Source organism: Sarcophilus harrisii, chromosome 1, assembly GCF_902635505.1.
Source record: "Sarcophilus harrisii chromosome 1, mSarHar1.11, whole genome shotgun sequence".
NCBI classification, from domain to species: Eukaryota; Metazoa; Chordata; class Mammalia; order Dasyuromorphia; family Dasyuridae; genus Sarcophilus; species Sarcophilus harrisii.
The window spans coordinates 278863848-278886178 of NC_045426.1; the positions used below are offsets into that span (position 1 = coordinate 278863848).

General features: G+C 32.4%; 1 protein-coding gene across 8 annotated transcripts in view; it reads right to left on the minus strand.

Annotated features, from left to right (window-relative positions):
- PALM2AKAP2 (PALM2 and AKAP2 fusion) overlaps nucleotides 1–22331 on the minus strand; it is a 492110-nt gene that overhangs the window by 152258 nt on the left and 317521 nt on the right. For all 8 annotated transcript variants that reach the window (XM_031943090.1, XM_031943074.1, XM_031943080.1 and 5 more), the window contains one exon: nucleotides 11471–11553. In XM_031943090.1, coding sequence (XP_031798950.1) covers nucleotides 11471–11553 — 83 coding nt within the window. The remainder of the gene's footprint in view (nucleotides 1–11470; nucleotides 11554–22331) is intronic.

Below are 22331 nucleotides of genomic sequence, written 5' to 3' on the forward strand. Positions count from 1 at the left end.
TGTTTGTATTTGTAGACACCTACCTAGAGCCTGGCACATAGAGTTTAATGAATATAGCCTTTTCAAAAAGGAAACTAGATAAGTTGCCTTCTGAAATCATCCAAGTAAGGTTCTCATAGCTGACTGAAAAATATTTTATTTAGCTCATGTCAAGGGCATCGATTGAATTTAATTTAAGCCCTCTTTCTTTGTATATTGACTTGTTGATTGCTTCAAATAGCTCTAAACGATTCTCTACATTTAAGTAGGGGACATCTGACCAAAAAAAGGTAAGAAGGCTTATTTGAAAGTGGTAACACACACGCAGAGGATACACAGAATACGTGATCAAAGCAATATTAGTCAGCTCTATTAGGGAATCATGAAGATGTTGAAAGGCAGAATGTTGCCAGAGGACAGAAAAAGTAAAGATCATAGAGTATCCCTACTGCTTTTACACTTATAAATGACAATAGAGAAGACCTATATTCCAATGGAATAGGGAATCCCCTAATCCAATGAAGCAAACTCCCATTAATGGAAATTCCTCCTACTAGTGTAGGTCAGCTACATTCTCGTCAGCTTATAGCATCAGAGAGTTGCATAGGCAACTCTCAATTATTTAGAGGTTAAAGTGATTTGTTAGAAATGAAACTTGAACCTGGATCTTCCTTATGTAGAGATTAGCTCTCTTCCCCACTATTTCACATTGCCTCTCATATTTATACATGTGATGTGCAAATGTATAAGTACATATTGTGTGTATCAATGAAATCTCTAAATAAGTTAGTAAACTCAAAGGGGTGAAGGTTGTACAGCTGAATTTCAGTCGTGTCTGACTATTCATGACCTTATTTGGGTTCTTCTTGGCAGAGATAATGGAGTGGCTCTTTCCATTTCCTTCTTGAGCTCATTTTACAAATGAGGAAACTGAGGAAAACAAGATTAAATGACTTGCCCTGGGTTTCACAACACATATGAAGTCAAAATGGATGGAAGCGATAGAACATTTAAAAATAGAGTAGATTAAGCTGATGAAGAGATTGATTTAAAAAAATATCATTTCCTTAAGTTATTCATCAAACTCAGACAGAAATATATAGAACAAAAACACAAGTTTGTAGAAAGGTCAACTTGGGCCACAGATCTTTACCTCAAAGGTTTTTAAAAACTATATGAACCAGAGTTCTCTAAATACTTCCTAGGGCTATCAATGGGAAGCAGTTTTCATTCAGAACCTAGGTTTAGTAAAACATGTCTAGACATTTAAATGAATGTACACAGTTAATCCTCAAGGAAATGCTGAGATGGTGGCAGAGAAATAAGATATAATATAAATTATTAATTAATAAATAACATGATTAAATATTTGACATATTTTAACATATAATTTAATATATTTAACATATATTAGTCATGTTGGGAAAGAAAAATCAGAACAAAAGGAAAAAACCCACAAGAAAGAAAAAAAAGGTGAAAATAATATGCTTTGGTCTGCATTTAGTTCTCAAAATCTAATTTTGATGCTCAAATTAATTTAGTGCTCAAATCTAATCTTCCATTACTATAAATCTGGCGATCTATTCCCAATAAGATTTCAGAATAGCACAGATTTAAAAGTAAAACCTAAATTCATTTTCATTGAAGTGAGCAGTGGCATTTATTATGTGACTTTCTTTCCATCATCCCCACTGCTCCCATGATTTTTATTTTATTATTCTAGTTTGCCTAGGCTAATATTGAAATGGGTTTGTGTCACTGAGGATAATTCAAAAGCAGATAATGCAAACTTGGATATTGGAGTTAATAGCAGTCTGTCATTGATTCATAGAGAACTGGCTCAGTAGCTGAGCAATGTCAGAGATAGCAGGAGGCTAGATTCAGAAAGATTTCCCTTTGTGAGTTCAAATTTAGACTCATATATCCACTAATTTGCGACTCTGGGCAAGTTACTTGGCCCTGTGTACCTTAGTTTTCTCATCTGTAAAATGAACTATGCAAGGATGAACCACTCTACTATTTTTGCCAAGAAAACCCCAAATGAAGTCACAAAGAGTCACACAGAACTGAAACAACTGAATAACAACAGCACTGAGGCTCAAAGAGATGATGATGGTGATGATACTAACTAATATTTATATAATGTTTATCATGTGCCAGATATCAGGCTAAGCACTTTAACAGTTAACATATGATCTTCATATCAACCCCAGGAGATAGGTGCTATTATCCTCATTTTACAGATGGCTCAAAATCTGAGAGGATCCTCCATAAAGGAGCAATTTATAGTACAGTAGAATGAGCTCTTTCAAGGGATTTTGTGAGACAGTTGATCGAATATTAGATTTGAAGATTCAGATTCCGGGTTCAAATTCTGATTTAGCTACTGTTTTACCTGCATGACCTTGAGAAAGGGCATTTAGATTTATATATTTTCTTCATTTATAAAATGAATGGTTTGTAGGAGATCAGGGTGTTCACTCCAGATCCATGAACTTGTTTCTTAAACATTTTTACAATTGTATTTCAATAAAATTGGTTTCCTTTGTGATTCATTTTATTTTACTTTAAGCTTTTAAAAGTATAAAGCATTATTCTAAGGAAAGAGTTTATAGGTTTCACTAGATTGCCAAAGGGGTCCAGAACACACAAAAAAATTTAAGAACCCCTGAATTCTATGATCTCAAAGGTTACTTCCAACATTGAATTGACTATGTTTGTAGATGCCACCCTTAATTTTTGCATCTTCTGTTTTAGGGACTTATGGGAATTCTCGTTTATAGACTTAATACTTTGCTGCATTGCTCTTAGCAATCTCCTTGTTTCTGACACCTAGAATGTTAGAGTTGGAGAAGGACTGAGAAATTATTCAGGCTACTTTATTCATTGATTCTTCTTTGGCAACAAAACAGAGAATGCTATTTATATTAGGGGAGGCATCCAAATAAAATCAAAGGTGAAATAATGAGGTAAAAAAATACCCTTTTGGCCAAGGAAACATTGAGAACAATCTAAGTGCACGATGCAGAAAGGAATGCTGATTACATATTTTCAGCTTTTTCATGGAGATCCTGTTTGCTATCTTACCCTCCCCTCCTCCTCCTGCTCCATTCATATAACAATCACAGTCAGTAATGAAGTCTTCACATGCAAAAGGCAATTCTATATGTAGGTCTGACCATTAAAGAAGCTCAGCAGGACAAATCCATTAAAAGCAAAGGGTAAAAAAAAGCAAAAAAGATATAGCATGTGACATCTATTCACTCCAGGAAGAAGCTGTCTTGCTTCTTTGTAGCAAAGAACATCTGCCCTTCCATTATAGTTTGCTACTTTTCTCTTATAAATAATTTTTGATGTCCAAAGAAGTAAAGAATCTTGCGTATTCTGCATTTCTATTTCCTGCATTGTGAATGGGACCTTCTTCCAAAATGCTTCTTACAACCAGATTCTTTTAGCTTGTCAGAGTGGGATCTATCTTGCTGCTTCTGTGAAACTGTGAATAGAGACTGCAGAAGGATTGGTTTTGGTATTTGAAATATAACAAAGCCAGTGATATTTTGTCAGTAAAAGAGAACTGAGTTTGTTTGGATTAATTTTGTAAAGAAACTTTTTATTTAGTCTCTCCTCAGCATAAGGAGAAAGGATAATTTCCTATTTATTTGACTTCTTTAATTACTATTGACCCCTCCACCTCATTACAATATAAATGTCCCAATAACGAGGCCATTTTATATATGAGTATTTTTCAGTAAAAAGATTTGAGGATACCAATATTACTGACCCAAAGCTCTTTTAAAAAAAGAAAAAATTTTGCAAGTGAATGCAATTGATTGTATCATACACATTTTCAAAAGGGTGGTTTAGGTATTTTTACAATGAAACACTAGAGGACTGAATAAAATAGGGGGAAAAAGAGTGAGCAAAGTGTGTCTGTGTGTGTGTGTGTGTGTGTGTGTGTGTGTATTTGTGGGTTTTCTCAAAAACCGATTTCTAAGAATATAGTCTATTTTTTAAACAGTTTTTACAATGTCCTTGAAGTGCTAATGCTACAAATTCCCATAAAAGTAGAAAGTTCTTACATGTACTAATGCTACAAATTCCCATAAAATAAAGACCATGGTGATTGGAAATATTTATTATTTCTTGGCTTTCAAGATCCAGTATTTATCTGTTGCTTACTCACTGCAAGCTTCTTGATGGATGGTTGGACAAAGAAAACAAGTTTCCAACTGGTTCTATAATCCTTTTATGTTTTTAGTAAAAAGACTATTTCGGAAGCGTGAGCTTGCCTGAGGACAGTAAGGTTATTCTGCTGATCGATAATTGTATAACTTATACTAAGGAATCAATCCATCCAGGAATAGATTGAAACATCTTTCTTTTGAACTCTTAACATATTCAGCCTCACAAATTTCACTTCTATATCTGAGAAGAATTCAGAGTACCTTAAAAGGTTTGTGATTTTGCCAGCGTGGCTGCTTGGTCTACCACCTTTGATTGTGACATCTCAACAACTTAGTGGACAATCTGAATGTTGCTTTGGCCAAAACATTTATCAGCCTGAGGCCAAGCTGGCAACGAGCCTTTCCAAATGCAACTAAGCTGATTCTCAGACAACAAAAATCTAGTCCATCTCTAGGACTGTAATTCACCACATGACATTATGAAAGAAGATGTTTCATAAGAAAAATTGGCCCATCGGCCAAGCACTTAAATACCAGCTTGAATCTTAATGATTAAATTGTTAACATTGTCGTGCCTAAAATTCTCTTAAAAGACAAACACTAAGGACCATGTGGTGAGAGTATATTACAGATTACTGAGCCAAAAGGAAGAAATGTCAAATGAATCCAGGAAACAGATGGCTTTGGTGTGGAGACAAGGGAGATCTCAACAATTTGAACATTTGCTGGTGCTCTCTCTTTTAAAAACAGAGGAACTAATAATTTCTTGGTTTATATTAATAATATTTTAATTTTTCCAGTGGCTAAAGAAGTTGACTGAAACTGCTACTCTGACCCTGGTTCTGACTCCTGAGGAGAAATTGGTTGCACATAGAATGTGAGCCTTCAGAGTAAAGCTCCATTTTGGAGTTTTTGATGAAGAGATGATATAGCTTGACAGTCTGACTCATATCCTAGATTTGACAGAAAATGGGTTTCAAGAGTTCAGTGAAAGGCTAGAAGTATCCTATGGGGTTACATTCTATAGGTCAAATAAGTTCCTGGTGGGATGGAAAACTCTCAAATAGGAAATTTTTACAACATAACCTCAAATAATTCTAATGAGAAAGAACCGTCTAAAGAGAATAACATGGGTACATAGGAATCTCAGGGCAACTAGGTAGAACTATGAATAAAGTACCAACTCTGAAGTCAGGAAGACTTGTCTTCCTGAGTTCAAGTCTGGCCTCAGACACTATGTGACCCTGGGCAAGTCACTTAATCCTGTTTGCATCAGTTTCCTTATCTGTAATGACATGGGGAAGGAAATGAGAAACCATTCTAGTATCTTTGTCAGGAATACCCCAAATAGAGGTATAAAGAGTCAATCATGACTGAAAAAAAAATAACTGAATAACAATACAGGAATCTCATCAGTCAACTTTAATTTTTAAAAAGATACATATACCTAAAGAGACAATATGGTATATGGAGAGCCAGTGTTGGGACTAAGAAGACCTGGATTCAGATTCCACCTCCAATACATACTGCTAGCTATGAGCAAATTATTTAACTTCTTAGTGCTATAAGTAACTCTCTGTCTAGAAATTGTAAAGCAGGGGTTAAATGGAGTATGGGTAGAGGGAGTTCTTAATCTGTCAGTTGTCCAAACAAAAATAGAAGGGAGGTAAAACTTAATATAAGTGAAATGATAAGGGATTACTAATTTGCACTCAAGTTCAAATCATCAAGTCTATTTAAAATACTTTCCTTGTTTCTGAAATAAGTGATATATGCTATTGTTGATCTGTTGTTAATGATTCCTTTAAAATCATGGACAATGGGAGTAATGCCATAGGACTGGAGATATGAAAATGCACTCCAGTTTTTCAAAGAAGAAGAAAATAAGAGATTCTAAAAACTATCAAGACATAATATTGATTTTGATTATTGGGGGAAAAGTTCTAAAGGTTGATCCTCACTGTCAGCATGGATTCCAGAAGAATAAATCATGACAGTTCAATTACATTTGACAATTACTAGACAGGTAGGTCAGGGGGATGCTATAAAGGTGAGATAGCTAGATTTCATCAAAATATTTGAAAAAAGTCTCTTATGATGTCCTCATGGAAAAAATAAAGAAAAATGACCAAGATGAGAATGTGGTTACATGAATTTGGATGTGGTTGAAAGGGAAAGGAAAATATTGTATATAGTATATAGTAAGAGAAACTGAGTTCAATTCCCTCCTTTGGCACTTACTACTTAAAGGGCATTGGAAAAATCACAGAAACTTCTTAAGCTTCAGCTTTTTCCTCTATAAAATGGAAGGTAGTTGAACTAAATGGTGTCTGAGATCCCTTTCAGTACTGGGTCTGGGATCCTATTATCTGATATCCCTTGTATCATATACATGGCCTTCTAAGAAGCATAAAATTTATGTTCATAAAAGTTATGTTCATGAAATTTTGTTGGCATTATTCATTTGTTTGGTAAACCTCTTCTTCAAAAACAATATGAGAATAACTTTCAGTCCTACCCTTCCTGTTTGATTTGTCAGAAATTCCAAATGAGCAAGTCTGAATCAACTTCAGCTGTTTGTCTGATGTACCTTTTAGTTTATCCTGTTCATTCACAGCCTCTGAGTTTCTAGGCTTTGTAACAAATCAATAAAATGCCAACACATCATTACAACTTCTTTTAAAGCTCTGCTAACCACAGTAACAATCATTTGACTTAGTTGAGATTATTTCAGACCAATCACTATACTAGCTTATCTATCCTTTATTAGTTTTCCCCTGTGACAGCATTTTGTTGGCGTTAAGAAAAAAATGCCTATTATACTGATACTGTCAATTCAGCCTTCTAATCACAAAGGAAAGCCAGCAAAGTCAATTCTACTCACAGATCCTTCTGCACAACCGTTACTGAGGACAAATCCTAATATTACAACTGCTGTTCTTTCAGAGAATGAGGTGTCATTATTATTTTTTGCCTGTCAAAGCTGATTCTCAGACATTTTATACACAAAAATTCTTTTAAAATCATAAATAGTCATGGCTAGTAAAGGCTAAAGACAAAAATGTATTATTTAAATAAGAAAAAAATCTGAATCACATAGATTAAGTTTTAATGCTAGGTCCCCAAGGTGGGGGGAAAAAAGAAAGGGAATAAAATTATTTGTACTTAGATTCCAGTGCCTGTCTAGCACAGTGCCCTCCACATAATTGGCACTTAATAAAAATTCTTTAAAAAAGAAATTGGATTGAACTTGACATAACTGTATATCAAAAAATCCAGGGGATCCAACAAATTATAACATATTTCAATGTATGTGTCTTTATTCATATAGGTAGGTATTCTTATGAATTGCTGTAACTGCTCAACCATTTATTTATGTTTCTTCCAAAATACTTTATCTCCACTAATGTCCTCTGGAGATTGTCTCATAATTGTCTGGGACCTTGGGAACCACTGAATGGAGGTAGCCTTTGGCTATTCAGAGATCTGGCAAAAGAAAAAAAAAGTCTGGTACATTCTACTAGAGAGAAAAAGCTTTACAGTTAGTGTTAGATTGTATACTTGTCATCCCAAAACTAGCTTAATTGAGTTTAGGTAGAATCAGCAAAAACTTGAAGTAATAAATAAGTTCACCAAGGCTACAGGATGCAAGTTAAACTCATATATATTTGTATTTATATTCTTACATACCACCAATAAAGATAAAAAAAAATTAGATTAAAATTCTATTTGCAAAAATAAAAATATTACATACTTTGCATTAACTTCATAACTTTTATGAAGAAGAACAGCCAGTGTTCAAAAATGGGTCAGATCAACATAATAAAAATATCAGTGCTTCCCAAATTAATTTATAGAAAATCCAATAAAAAACAAATAGTTTTATAGGATAAGATAGAACACTAAAAACACTGATGTGAAAAAAAAAAAAAACCAACCCAAACAAATGGACAAGAATATCAAGGAGACAAAAATGGAATGAAAATAGATATCTAGGTTTTACTATAGCAATTACTGTTGAAATAATTTGTTTTTGAGTTAAAAAAAAAAGACCAACAGAACTGAAAAGAGATCTCTTATAGATTCAAATATATTTTAAAATAAATCTAAGGAAAAATAAAATTTGGGGCAAGGATTAATTGTTTAATAAATGAGGAAATTGAATAGCTATATGATAAAACACATTCAGATCTTAATATCATATTATATCCCATAACAAATTTGAGCTAGGTCAAAAGATAAGCATAAAAATGCTAGAAGAAAGTATTATAACAATAAATATTTAAACCACTTGGAAAAGGAAGACAATTTTTTTTCTATCAGACAAAAATGTTTGGAGAAAAATTAGAGAGAAGTGATTATGTAGAAATAAAAAAAATTTGACAAAAACAACAAACTTGAGATTAAAAAAAAACAAAAATATTTGCAACAATGATGCCAGATAAAGCCTGATAATTAAAAATTACAAAGAATCCATGTAACTTTTCAATAGCAACTTCATATCTCCAATAGTTTAAAAGATATGGATAGAAAAGTTATAAGAGAATATGTAATTTGCCAATAATTTTAAAAGAAAAATTTATATAAAAAATAAAATAAAAATAATTCTAAGCCATTATTTTGTTACAAAATTGGTAAGAATGACAAAATTAAATTCTGGTAATTTTTTGGGAGAAATAGTTAAGTTTATACATTGGAAATTGAGAACTTTTTCAGAGGGCAATCTGACAAAATACTTACAGGAGTTATGTCACATCCTTTCCCTCAATAATATCACTACGGGGAATTTACTCTATAAAAAGTTATAAAAAAAAAAAAAGAACTTTCTTTTTTATAAAGGTATTTACAGCAGTATAATTTGTAATAGTGAAAGTCTGGAAACAACCTAAATATCCAGCAGGGATAGGTGAACAAAATGTGTCATCTCTATTAAAGGATAGATATGAAGAATACAATGATAGTAAAGACATAAAACAAAGCTGTATGTAAAATGCAGGTGTTGATTGTATTTTTAGAAGACAATGTATACATGATTAAAGATATATGTAGAGAGCAAAAAGGATCAAAAGGTTACAAAGGGAGAAAATGAAAGACGCAGCTAGGTGATGTGGTAATTAATGATACAGTAGGTAAAATGTCAACTTGGAGTCAAGAAAATCTGAGTTCAGATTATGAGTTACTAGTTTAGGGGGCCCAGAAGATGTCCCTGCCCTCAAGGAACTCATAATCTAGTGGGAGATTCAACAAATAAACAAATGTGTACATAAAAGCTATATATAGAATTAACAGGAAATGGTTATAGAAAGAAGGCATTAGAATTAAGAATGAATAGGAAAAGCTTCCTGTAGAGGATAGGATTTTAAATGGGACTTAAAGAAAATCAGAGAAATCAGTAGATGAAACTGAGGAAAGAGAACATTGCAGGCTTGGAAAAAAAAATCCCTAGAGTTTAGAAATGGAATGGCCAGGAATCCAGAGCCACTAGACTGAAGAGTAAGCAGCTAGGAATAAGATATAAAAAGACTGAAAGTATAGTAGGTTAGACCCTGAAGGCTTTTGAACACCAAGCACCATTAAATTTTGTATTTAATCCTAGAGACATTTGAGTTTATTGAGTGGGAAGATAACATAATCACCTACAATAATAATATAATAATGATAGTACCTCTCTTCCAGAGTTGTTAAAAGGATGAAATGGAGATGTTTGTGAAGTTTCTTGTAAACTTTTAATCTCTGTATAAATTCCAGCTATTACAGGTATGTTGAAGTTCATGTTTTTATAATTATTTTCGAATGTAAATAGAATCAATATTTTTTGTTTAAAGAAAAACACATGATTTCTTTAAATAAATAAAATCAAATGCTATCCAGTTATTTCTCCTTAGGTACCCTATCGCTCTTTGCCTGTGATACAGGAACTACCTGGACAGTAGTTTTCTAGATCATATATCTGCAGGAGTTAGTGCTTAAAAAGATCTTTTTATGCATCTGACAACTTTTATTATAGATTCAGCAATGATGATCTCATACAAGCTTGTTCATGTGCTAATTAGACTTGGATTCCAGAACAACCTATTTTATTAACCTTTGGACACTGCAGTGCTAACCGAGTGGGCTGCTTGTCCAGACCGCAGTAGAAGTTATGTGTCTGAATAAAAGCTGTTTTATGTGGTTCTTTCATTGGACTTCCATATGGGTGTCTATACCATAGAGTGGTGGCTTAAAACTGCTGAAATATATATTATGTGTAAAGATGTAGGCAAATTAATAATGACTCATATTTGTATAGTCAGTAAACAAGTATTTATCGAACTTGCTTTTTTTAGTATTTTAAAAATATTTTGTTTTTAATAGTATTTTATTTTCTAAAATATATGTAAAGATAGTTTCCAACATTCATTTTTGTAGAACTCTGTGTTCCAAATTTTTCTCCCTCCTTCCATTATCTCCCCCCTCCCCAAGACAGCAAGCAATCTGATATAGGTTAAATATGTACAATTCTTCTAAACACATTTCCATATTTGTCATGTTATGCGAAAAAAGTCAGATCAAAAGGGAATAAACCAAGAGAAAGAAAAAAAAAACACAAACAATAACCAAAAAAAGGTAAGAATACTATGCTTTGATCCAGTCAGTCTCCAGAGTTTTCTCTCTGGATGAGGATGGCACTTTCCTTCCCAACTCCCATTGCCTTGTAATGTTACACATTTTTGAAAAGCGCCAAGTTCATCACCAGTGATCATCACATAATCTTGTTGTTACTGTGTTAATACTTAAGTACTCAAGAATAAATGCTTGCCCCTACCCTCACAATGCTCACAGTTAAATGAAGGAGGTATTACTGGTTTATAATGTACCAACCTCACTCCAGTCCTATGCAATAAACAGTTCAAGTATTTTCATTAGTGAGGAAACAGATCAAGAAGTCAGATAATCTGTCTAGTCACATGTAAGAGCCATAACTGAAACTCAGATCTTAATTCCCAGTCCAAGATACTTTCAAGTACATCATGATACCTTATGTTAGGTTACCCCTGATATACATGTTTTAGAATCTGGTTCAAAAGTATATTCCTAACCCAGAACTGAATTGAAAGAAATTCCACATTTGGTCCCTTCATCAAATTCTGTAATTATCTAGAAAGGAAAGCTTCTATCGAGAAGTCAGTCATCTAAAAATCTGGTCAATGAATCTGCCACATAACCCTTTGCTTGCCAGATGATAGGTTTTGTCTATAAATGAGTAGCAGTTTACCTTAACAAAGTTGATAGGCTTTTCATAACAAACTAAGTATAGGCAGACTTACCTGTACAGTCATTTCTACATAAGTTTCTAATGGATTGAAGGTTTTCTGATCACCACATGGCAGTACACTGTCCCAATGAGATCCTGCAAGGCAAAGCATATATTTATAAATAATAAAGTTCTCTGCTTTGGATTAATAATATCTCATTGTATGCTATGGGGGGAGGTGGGGAGAGAAGAAAAATTACTAGTCAAGTACGACTCTCCCCTTAATTAGCTGTGAGACTTTGGGCAATTTATTAAGGAAAAAAAAAAATCTATTCCTCAGTTTCCCCATTTAATAGAAATAATAGTTGCAGTAACAATCTTTCAGGGATGTTATAGGAAAGTCTGTATAAACTGTAAAATAGTATTATAAATTATTATTCTCTAGGTTATAGTTCAGTTGTTACTTTTATAAAGTTAATATCAATTATAACCACAGGAGGATTACCTCTAATAGCTTCTAATAATCTTGTTTTCAAGTTTTCAAGTTCAAGGTCAATTAGTTCTATACTACTTAAACACTTATTTTCCTGGCTTCTCCCTCCCTTTTTGATGCAGAGATGCCCCTTTAAACCCAAACTACTCAATCATTAGCTGTCAAGTCAGATTTGAGAAAGGGTGCAGATCAGGATCAATGTATAAGAAAGATTTTTAGCCTTGAATGGCTTACAGGAATAAGAATCAAGAGGTAGTAAAGGGGAAACTAGAATGCTTTACAATTCCAGTTTTCACAGTATGGTTTTATTATTGAATCTGAAGTAATCTCAAGATCACTGAAATACACATATTTAAATTTAAGTTAAAAAAAAATCCAAAATCAAGGAGCAAAGGTTTGGGGATTACCTTGACGCCTTTGATTACCCTTATCTTGCAATAGAATAAATACTTGAACATTGACTCTGAACATACTCCTTGCTTCTCCCTAGGTACCCATATACACTGCCCTTTCTCCCTTTCCCTCCATATACTTGGGTAGATTTGAAAAAGCAAATAAGCTGCTTTGGGAGAAGGTGAATTCCCATCAATGGAAATATTTGAACAAAGGGAGAAAGAACATTTGTTGGGAATAGTAATAGAGATTTCTACATAATTAGGAGGTTGAATGAAATGATGTATAAGGTCCCTTCTACACCTGAATTTAAATGAAACAGCATTGCTTCTTTCTTATGCAGTTACATTATATCCAAATTCACAAAATATTGTTGCTTCCATCCTCAAAGTGGAAAATATGAACCTGATCTCATCAACTATTTCAGAAGATAACACAAAAAAACTTCACTATTTTAGATTAATTTGGATAAGGTCAGTTTGATACGGCTAAAAAGCCAAAATTAACATCTTAAAAAAAAAAGAAGAAATGGCATTTTATTATTAATTTTATTATTCCAAGTCCAATGACTCTATTTAGGTAAATAAAATATTGTTTAGTAGCATTCCTCAAAGAAACTGCTGAAACACGAAGATAAGAATACTTTATAATTAGTATGCCAAGTATTTGTAAATGGGGTATTTAAAAATATAGAAAAGCTTTAGAAAGTTAAACATTACATTTTGTATGTGTTTAGATAGAAAATATTTCTTCCAGGATAGCAAGGTAGTGCAGTAGATAGAGCACCAGTCCTGAAGTCAGGAAACCTGTGTTCATATCTGTTCTCAGACATTTAACACTTCCTAGTTGTGTGACTCTGGGCAAATCACTTAATCCCAACTGCCTCAGGGGAAAAAAAAGAAAGAAAGAAAAAGAAAATATTTCTTCCCTTTTAGACCATGCAAGTGCAAATTTTAACCTACTTCCTGTCTGATTATCATAAATTTTGATAGAAGCAGAATCTAAAGTTTAACTGTAAATCTAAAGTTTAACTGTACTTTACTCTCTTCTCTCTTCCTCATGTCACAGTCCCTTGACTTTATGTCACTCTCCCAACCATTTCCTCGTTTCTTCAAGTATCTGTTAAAGATGTAATCCTCCCCTTTACTCCTCTGCTCATATCCTTGATTCCATTTCTAGCATCTTCTTCCTCTTCCTCCTCTTCCTTTTCCTCCCTTCTCCTTCTCCTCCTCCTCCTTGTCCTTTCTCCTCCTTCTCCCTTCTTTTCCTCCTCTTCCTCCCTTCTTCCTCCCTCTTTCCTCCTCCTCTTCTCTCTTCTTCTTCTCCTTCTTTTTCTCTTTCTTCTCTTTCTCTTCATCCTCCTCCTCCTCCTCTTTCTCTTCCTTCTCTTTCTCTTCATCCTCCTCCTCCTCCTCCTCCTCTTTCTCTTCCTCCTCTTCCTTTTTCTTCTCTTCCTCTTCCTCTTTTTCCTTCTTTTTCATCCTTTAACTTCTCTTGAGAAAAGGTAGTATCTCTCTCTCTTTTTTTTTTTTTGCTGATTTAATTTTGCTAAATCCCTAAACCTAACAGAGTGCTTTTTAAATAGTAGTTACTTAATAAATATTAGTTGAAATTAAAGTTAATGAAATAGATCTGAATATCAAATAATATCAAATAACCAATAATAATTCTGTTTACTTTCTTACATCTTGCATAAAGTAAAATAAAACTTTTTTTTTTTATTACAATGATCTTAACTTTTAATCTAATTTCAAGAGACCAGATATGGAGGGAATCCCATGTAAATTCAGTAATGCAGAACATCCTTGAGATCATATGATACAATAGAAAAAACTCTGCAACACAAAGACTGGAATTGTGTCCTAGTCTTATTAACTGTCTGACCCTGAGCAAGGCACTTATCTTCTGTGGGAACTGGATGTTTAGTTTCCACACATCTGTAAAATGGGATTAAAAATTGCCCACTTCATAAAATTGTCGTGAGAAAAATGATTTTGTAGACCTTAAAATGCTATGAAAACATGAATAACTGTTATTTTCTGATAAGAGTTTACTGTTTACCTAGATTCTTATAGCCAATGGTTTCTCTAATCCTCATTCAAACCAGAAAATTAAAAAGGCTCTTTTCAAGACTGTCTTCAATTTATCCAATTTAATTGAATTCTGATAGCATCTAGTTGTACTTGTGTTTGCAAAGGAACCTTTCTTCCAAGAACCTCAGCTTTAAGTCATCATCTGGTACCAATAATTATTGAGAGTGACAGCCATGGAAACTAATCAGGGAGGTTTAATAATTTGTCACACAATCGACTCTCAGACTGAGTAAAGAGAGAAAATCTTGAGCTAGAAAAGACAGATGGAAGGAGTCACCTGGAGAAGAGTGTTTGCTGTGAACTGCTCAATTGAACCATATTTCTTTAATGGCACTAAAAAGATCTCAAGCTTAGGGAGCAGTACCCATAGTGAGATAATATTTGCTGATGTCAACAAATGCTGTTGGGAATGATCTAACTAAATAAGCATTCATTCTGTGTCTAATATATGCAAGAGATTGTAATAGGTATTAGGTGATGTAAAGACAGAGAGACAGACAGACACAGAGACAGAAAGAGAGACAGAGACAGAGGCAGAAAGACACAGAGAGACAGAGATAGAGAGACAGAGACACAGAGAGAGAGAGAGACAGACAGAAGAGAAAGAGAGAGAGAGTCAGTCCTCAAAGAGTTTATATCTTATTGGAAGAAAAAAAGATGGATTCTAGAAGAGGAGAAAAAAGATGTCAAAATTATTACTTTAGCAACAAGAATTTACATTAAAAAATCCAGTGAGATCAAAAATTAATTGGAAACTAAATAATCTGATCCTAAAGAATGAATGGATAAAACAACAAATCATAGACACAATCAATAACTTCAACCAAGAGAATGACAATAATGAGACAACATACCAAAATTGTAGGATGCAATCACAATAGTTATTAGGGGAAATTTTGTATCGCTTACTTGTATAAAATAGAGAAAGAGAAGATAAAGTAATTGGGCTTACAACTAAAAAAAGCTAGAAAAAGAACAAATTAAAACCCCTCAATTAAATACCAAATTTGAAATTCTGAAAATAAAAGGGGAGATTAATAAAATTGAAAGTAAGAAAACTATTGCATTAATAAATAAAACTAAGAGTTGGTTTTATGAAAAAACCAACAAAATAGATAAACTTTTAGTTAATTTGATTATAAAAAGTAAAAAAAATCAAATTGTTAGTCTCAAAAATGAAAAGGGAGAACTTTTCACCAATGAAGAGGAAATTAGAGCAATAAATTAGGAGTTATTTTGCCCAACTATATCTCAATAAATTTGATAATCTAAATGAAATAGAGGAATATCTACAAAAATATAGATTGCCCAGAAGAGGAAATAAATTATTTAAATGTCCCATTTTAGAAAAAGAAATAGAATAAGCTATTAATCAACTCCCTAAGAAAAAAATCTGCAAGGCCAGATGGATTTACATGTGAATTCTCCCAAACATTTAAAGAACAATTAATTCCAATACCATATAAACTATTTGAAAAAATAGAGAAAGAAGGACTCTACCAAATTCCTTTTATGACACTGATACGTAAACCAGATAGGGTGAAAACAGAGAAAGAAAATTATAGACCCACTTCCCTAATGAATATTGATGCAAAAATCTTAAATAAAATATTAGCCAAGAGATTACAGAAATCATCCCCAGGATAGTATACTATGACCATGTAGGATTTATACCAGGAATGCTGGGCTAGTTCAATTTTAGGAAAACTATTAGCATAATTTAGATCAATAACCAAAGTAATCAAAAATCATATGATTATCTCAATAGATGCAGAAAAAGTATTAGATAAAAGCAGAACATTTGGATGTAAAATTTTTTTCTCAGTTTATTGCTTTCCTTTTAATCTTGCCTGCATTGATTTTGTTTGTATAAAAACTTTTTAACAATATAATCAAAATTATTCATTTAGTATTCTATAATGTACTATAATTCTTCTTTGGCCACATTCCTTCCTTCTCCACACATCTAAGAGGTAGGCTATCCTTTGTTTTTCTAATTTGCTTATAGCATCACTCTTTATGATTAAATTATGAACTCATTTCAACTTTATCTTAATATAGGGTGTTAGGTGTGGGCCAATGCCTAGTTTCTGCCATACTAATTTTCAACTTTCTGAGCAATTTTTGTTAAATAGTGAGTTCTTATCCCAGAAGCTATGGTCTTTTGGTTTATCAAAATAGTTGTTCACTATTATGTCTTGTGAACCTAACCTATTCCACTGATCAATTACTCTATTTCTTAGACAGTACCAAATGGTTTTGATGACTTGTTTCATAACTTAATTTTAGGATTGGTACAGCGAGGCCACCCTCATTTGTATTTTTTCATTAATTCCCTTGAAATTCTTGACCTTTTATTCTTCTAGATGAATTTTATTATTATTTTTTCTAACTCTGTAAAATAATTTCTTGGAAGTTTGATTAATATGGCATCGAATAAGTAGATTAATTTATGCAGAATTGTCATTTTTGTTATATTAGCCCAGCCTACTCATGAGCACTTGATATTCTTCCAATTGATTAGAGCTGACTTTATTGGTGTGGAAAGTGTTTTGTAATTTTGTTCATATAGTTCCTAACTTTGTCTTGGCAGATAGAATCCCAAATATTTTAAATTATCTACAGTTATTTTAAATGGAATTTCTCTTTGTATCTCTTGCTTCTGGATTTCCTGATAACATATAGAAATCTGATGAATTGTGTGGATTTATTTTGTATCCTGAAATTTTGCTAAAGTTGTGAATTGTTTCTAGTAATTTTTTTAGTTGATTTTCTAAGGATATCATATCCTCTGCAAAGAGTAATCATTTGTTTTTCTCGTTATACACTCTAATTCCTTTAATTTCTTTTTTCTTCTCTTATCGCTAAAACTAACATTTCTAATGCAATATTGATAATAATGGTGATAGTGGGCAATCTTGTCTCATCCTTGCTCTTCTTGGGAATGGATCTAGATTAACTCCATTATGCATGCATGATTTTAAATAGATGCTTCCAGTGGATTTTTTAACCTGTGGAGATGGTTTATCTCTGCTGTTAGGTAAGAATGTGCCTCAAGCAGCCCAGCCATATCATTTAGAACTTTATGAAGAATCATGATCTTAGAATTAATTACTGAATCTCAGTGGTAGCTGGTATTATTTAATTCAATCTACATTTGATTGAATTATCATGTCACCAACAAGAGGTCAGTCATCCTTGAAGGCTAACTACACTTTCTTTTTTTTTTAGACTTTCAATATTAAAGACTATATTCTGAGCAAGTCCATCTAATTATAAGGAAGTTCTTCTTTAGGAAGAGCTAAACTGGCCTCTCTGAACCTCCCACCTGTTACTCTCACTAGTTTTGCTCTCTGGGGCTAGGCCAAGCAAGCTGCATCTCCAGTATAATAAAAGTTTCTGGAGGTGAGTCTGCTTTTTGTGTCTGTATTCCCACCAGGCTTGTACTGTGCCCTGAATACAGTAGGAACTTAATAAATGATTTAAAAATCAAAACAAGCTTTGCTGGAATTCTCTGGTTATAAGAAGTAAAAAAACAAAAACAAAACAAAACAAAACAAAAACAACTCCTTGGGTGGACCTCTATAATGAATTTATGGGAAGATATGGATACCCTATAAAGGATGGGAAGGCATGGAAAGGAAATCATTGATAAAAACCTCCAAATTGATGGGATCACAGATCTACTAGAGTAAGATTAGAGAACCCTCTTCATACCTAAAGAGAGCTGTCATAGACTCTTCCATTTCTACCTTGTCCATACTCTTTCTAACATGTAGTACAAAGAACTAAACTATTTCAGCTGTGGTCATAATAGAGATACAATGCTATACTTTCCTTAATGCTTTTTGAATTGAATTTAATAGATCTTAATAAAGTCTAACATCATATTTAATTGTTCTGGTCTCATATTCAGTATTAACTATTGAATCTGTAATCATCTAAATCTGCTAGATATTTTTCCAAACAAATTGCCTTTCTTGCCATGAGTTTCTCCAATTTCTATTTGTGATACTGATTTTTTTCTGCAACCCAAGTATAGAACTTAATATTCATTCCAATTCAATTTCACTTTTACCAGATTTGACTCAACAAATAGTACTTAAATAATTATATCATATATCGGAATATACTTCAAGCTGACATAAAATATCATATCATTTTTAAAAAGCAGCAAATAGTTTTTTTTTTTGTTTTAATGTACTCTATGATTAGAGAGAAGGATTTTGATCAATGAAGAGATGATTAGAAAAGGTAAAATAGATAATTTATACTACATAAATCAAAAGCTTTACATAAACAAAATTAATGCAGCTAGAATTTTCAAAAAGGACAAGTTAATTGGTTTTTAAAAAATTCTCCCTATAAATATCTCTTATAAAAGTTCAATATCCAAGATATATAAGAAACTTATTCAACTAAGCCAAACCAAGAGCCATTTTCCATTAGTAAAGTAATTAAAGGACATAAAATTTTTACAAGAAAACTTTCAGACTATATTTGGTCATATGAAAACTTGCCCCATGCTACTAATAATAAAGGAAATTCACATTTGAAGAACTCTAAAGTTTGACCTCATGTCTTGTGAATTGTAAAAGATGTAGCAATCAAACAAGCATTTATTGAATGCTTACTACATATCACAAACAATTACAGGAATAATTAATGTTGAAAAAGATAGGGAAGAAGACACATTATAATGCATTGTTGGTTAAGCAATGAACTGCTTCAAATGCTTTTAAATATCAATTTGTAATTATGCAACATGTGTCTAAATAGTTTAAATTCTATGCTTGGTGATTGTACTATTGAATATGTATCACAAAACTGAAAGATTACATACATTTACTAAAATTTGAATATTAGTATTCTTTGAAGTACCAAGGAATTAGACACAAAGTAGGGAATGGCTGGGAGGAAAGCCTGTGGTATATTAATATAAGTAGTTTATTACATAATTTTTTTAAAAGATGAATATTAGGAATACAGAGAAATATGGTTATCTTTGTATGACCTCACACAGTGAACAAGCAAAGTCAAAAGGAAAATAAACACAATTATAGCAATATGAATGAAAATATCATTTTAAAAGGAAGATAAAATTCAGTCACTAAAAAAACCAATAGTAGTACCTGAGAATAAATAATGAACGACATCTCCCTTATCAAGGCAGAAAGGTGAAGGACTACTCGGGCAAACCAACTTAACTCATTTTAAGAGATTTCTTAATGGATAACAGTCAATCACTTGATAAGCAATCAAGTGTGCTGGGCAGGAAGAATGCAAAGATAAAAACAATAAATCCTTGCTTCCAAGGAACTTAACTGAGAAAAACAACATGTAGACATATAAGTAAGATATTTGTGGTGTGTATGTATGCACACACACATATATTATATAAATTTATAGTAAATATGGTTTCATTTATCTATGTCCGCATAATCTGTCAATATTGTTAATCCTCCACTAAAAATCCTATTGACAAACCAAACTTCTTGTACCGTCCTACTTTTAGAACATCAAATACCAGGCATAGGAGAAAAACAGTCTGGAACATGCTATATCCTGGGTGGTGTGTAGAGTCTATATTCTAATTTCTTTATATATTGCCTTCCTCCTTGGGACCTATATGAGCAATAATGGGATTCCTTATGGATACTACTACTTATATTAAGTATGATAATTAAGGAATATATCAAATCACAAGTTTACCAGTAAGAGCTAATGTTTAGCAGGCGACATACTTTTATCTCCATGTAAAGGTTTTGGTTGAATCTTTTTCACTTACTTAATAAACATGATTATATATCTGTCGTGTGTATGATTTGCATGGATGTTTACTTTTACTGGATCTGAAGAAATGACAATAAATCTCAGGTTCATATTTAAGCAACAGTAGGAAACCAAATACATTTATTTAATCTTGTTGGTAGTTTGGGGAGGAAAGCAATCTAAACATAGATGACTGAGGGCAGAGCTTAGGGTGGGACATGATAGCTTTCCCCTATTCATGTTGTTGTTGCTGTTCAGTCATGTGGGACTCTTCATGATCCCATTTTGGGGTTTTCGTGACAAAGATACTGGAGTAATTTGCCGTTTTTTTTCTCCAGCTCATTTTACAGATAAGGAAACTGAAGCAAATGGGGTTGTGATATGCTCAGAATCACACAGGTAGTACATATCTGAGACCAGCTATGAATTCAATAAAATGAATCTCTCTGACTCCAGGCCTAGCATTCTATCTATTCTGACAAGTAGCTTCCCCTTCCTGCTCATACTAATGCTTAAATAAGGAAAATTTTGAGGAATCAGAGAGCTGCAGTGGAAAGCATCCTGGTTCTGATATTTTTAGATCTGAGTTTGAATTCCAGCTTTGTCTTTTATTTTCTTGGCAAACCACTTAAACTCAACAGTCCCCAGTTTGCTCATCTATAAAAATTAAGGCATTGATGAGAAAATGCTATAAATCTTTAATAATAAGGGAACTTTAAATCAGAACAACTTTGAGTATTCTTCATGAAATAAGTAAGTTTGCAAAGATGACAAGATATGGCATTGTAGAGTGGTAATAGAAGCATTGTTGGTGGGGCTTTGAACTGATCCATCCTTTCTAAAAATAATTTGAAATTATTAAGATAAAATAATTGAAATATGCAGACTTTTTGAAATAGAAATCCATTTTTTCATACTTCATAGAGGTCATAAACAAAAAGAAAGGCTCTGCTAGATAACAAAATAGTACAAAAGTATTTTTTTGTGTGGTAGTGAAAAATTGGAAATAAACAAGATGACCATCAATTAGGAAATGGTCAAACAAATTGTTATATATGAGTGTAATGTAATATTATTTTACTATAAGAAATAATGAATACAAAAAAGCATGAAAAGATTATATGAACTGATAAAAAGTGAAATAAGTAGAATCAGAAAAAAAATATATGCTATCTACAAAAATATTTGTTACCTTCACATTTATACAGTATATATATTCATGTATATGTAAATAGCAATATATAAATATACAAACATAATCATATATTCATACTTAAAAGTATATTTATGTACAAATTGTAAAATATACTTTTCTCCTCTATTAGAATGTAAGCTACTTGTAGAGACTGGGTTTTTTTGGTACTTTTAACCTTAAAACCTAGCACGATGACTTCACACATAGAAGGTACCTTAAAAAACACATGTTGATTGATATTACAACATAAATGGAAAGAAAGTAATAAAATAATCACAATGAATTCTGAGAAATTATGATGACCAAATTTTGCTTCAAAGAAAAGATATAAAAAGGTATTTCTCCCTGCTTTTTTGTAGAGGTGGGGATATATTATTATCATTATTATTACTGTAGCCATATAATATCAAACATTTTCAATGTGTTTTAGTGTACTATTATCCCCACTTTTTAAATTCTTCATTACAAGGGATAACTTTTTAGAAGGGGAACTGAGAGTGGAAGTTTGAAGATGTAAAAACAATATAGTAATAAATACTTTTTAAAAGTTGTGGGGTTCAAATTCCTTTTATGACACAGATATGGTACTGATACCTAAACCAGGTAGTTTGAAAACAGAAAAAGAAAATTATAGACCAATCTCCCCAATTAATATTGACGCAAAAATCTTAAATAAAATACTAACAAAAATATTACAGAAAATCATCCCCAGGATAACACACCATGACCAAATAGGATTTATACCAGAAATGTAGTGCTGGTTCAATATTAGGAAAACTATTAGCATAATTGACTATATCAGTAACCAAATTAACAAAAACCAAAGCATTTGATAAAATCCAAACCCCATTCTTATTAAAAAAACACTAGAGGGTATAGGAATAAATGGATTTTTCCTTAAAATAATCAGTAGCATCATATGTAATGGGGATAAACTGGAACCATTCCCAATAAGATCAGAAGTGAAACAAGATTGCCCACTATCACC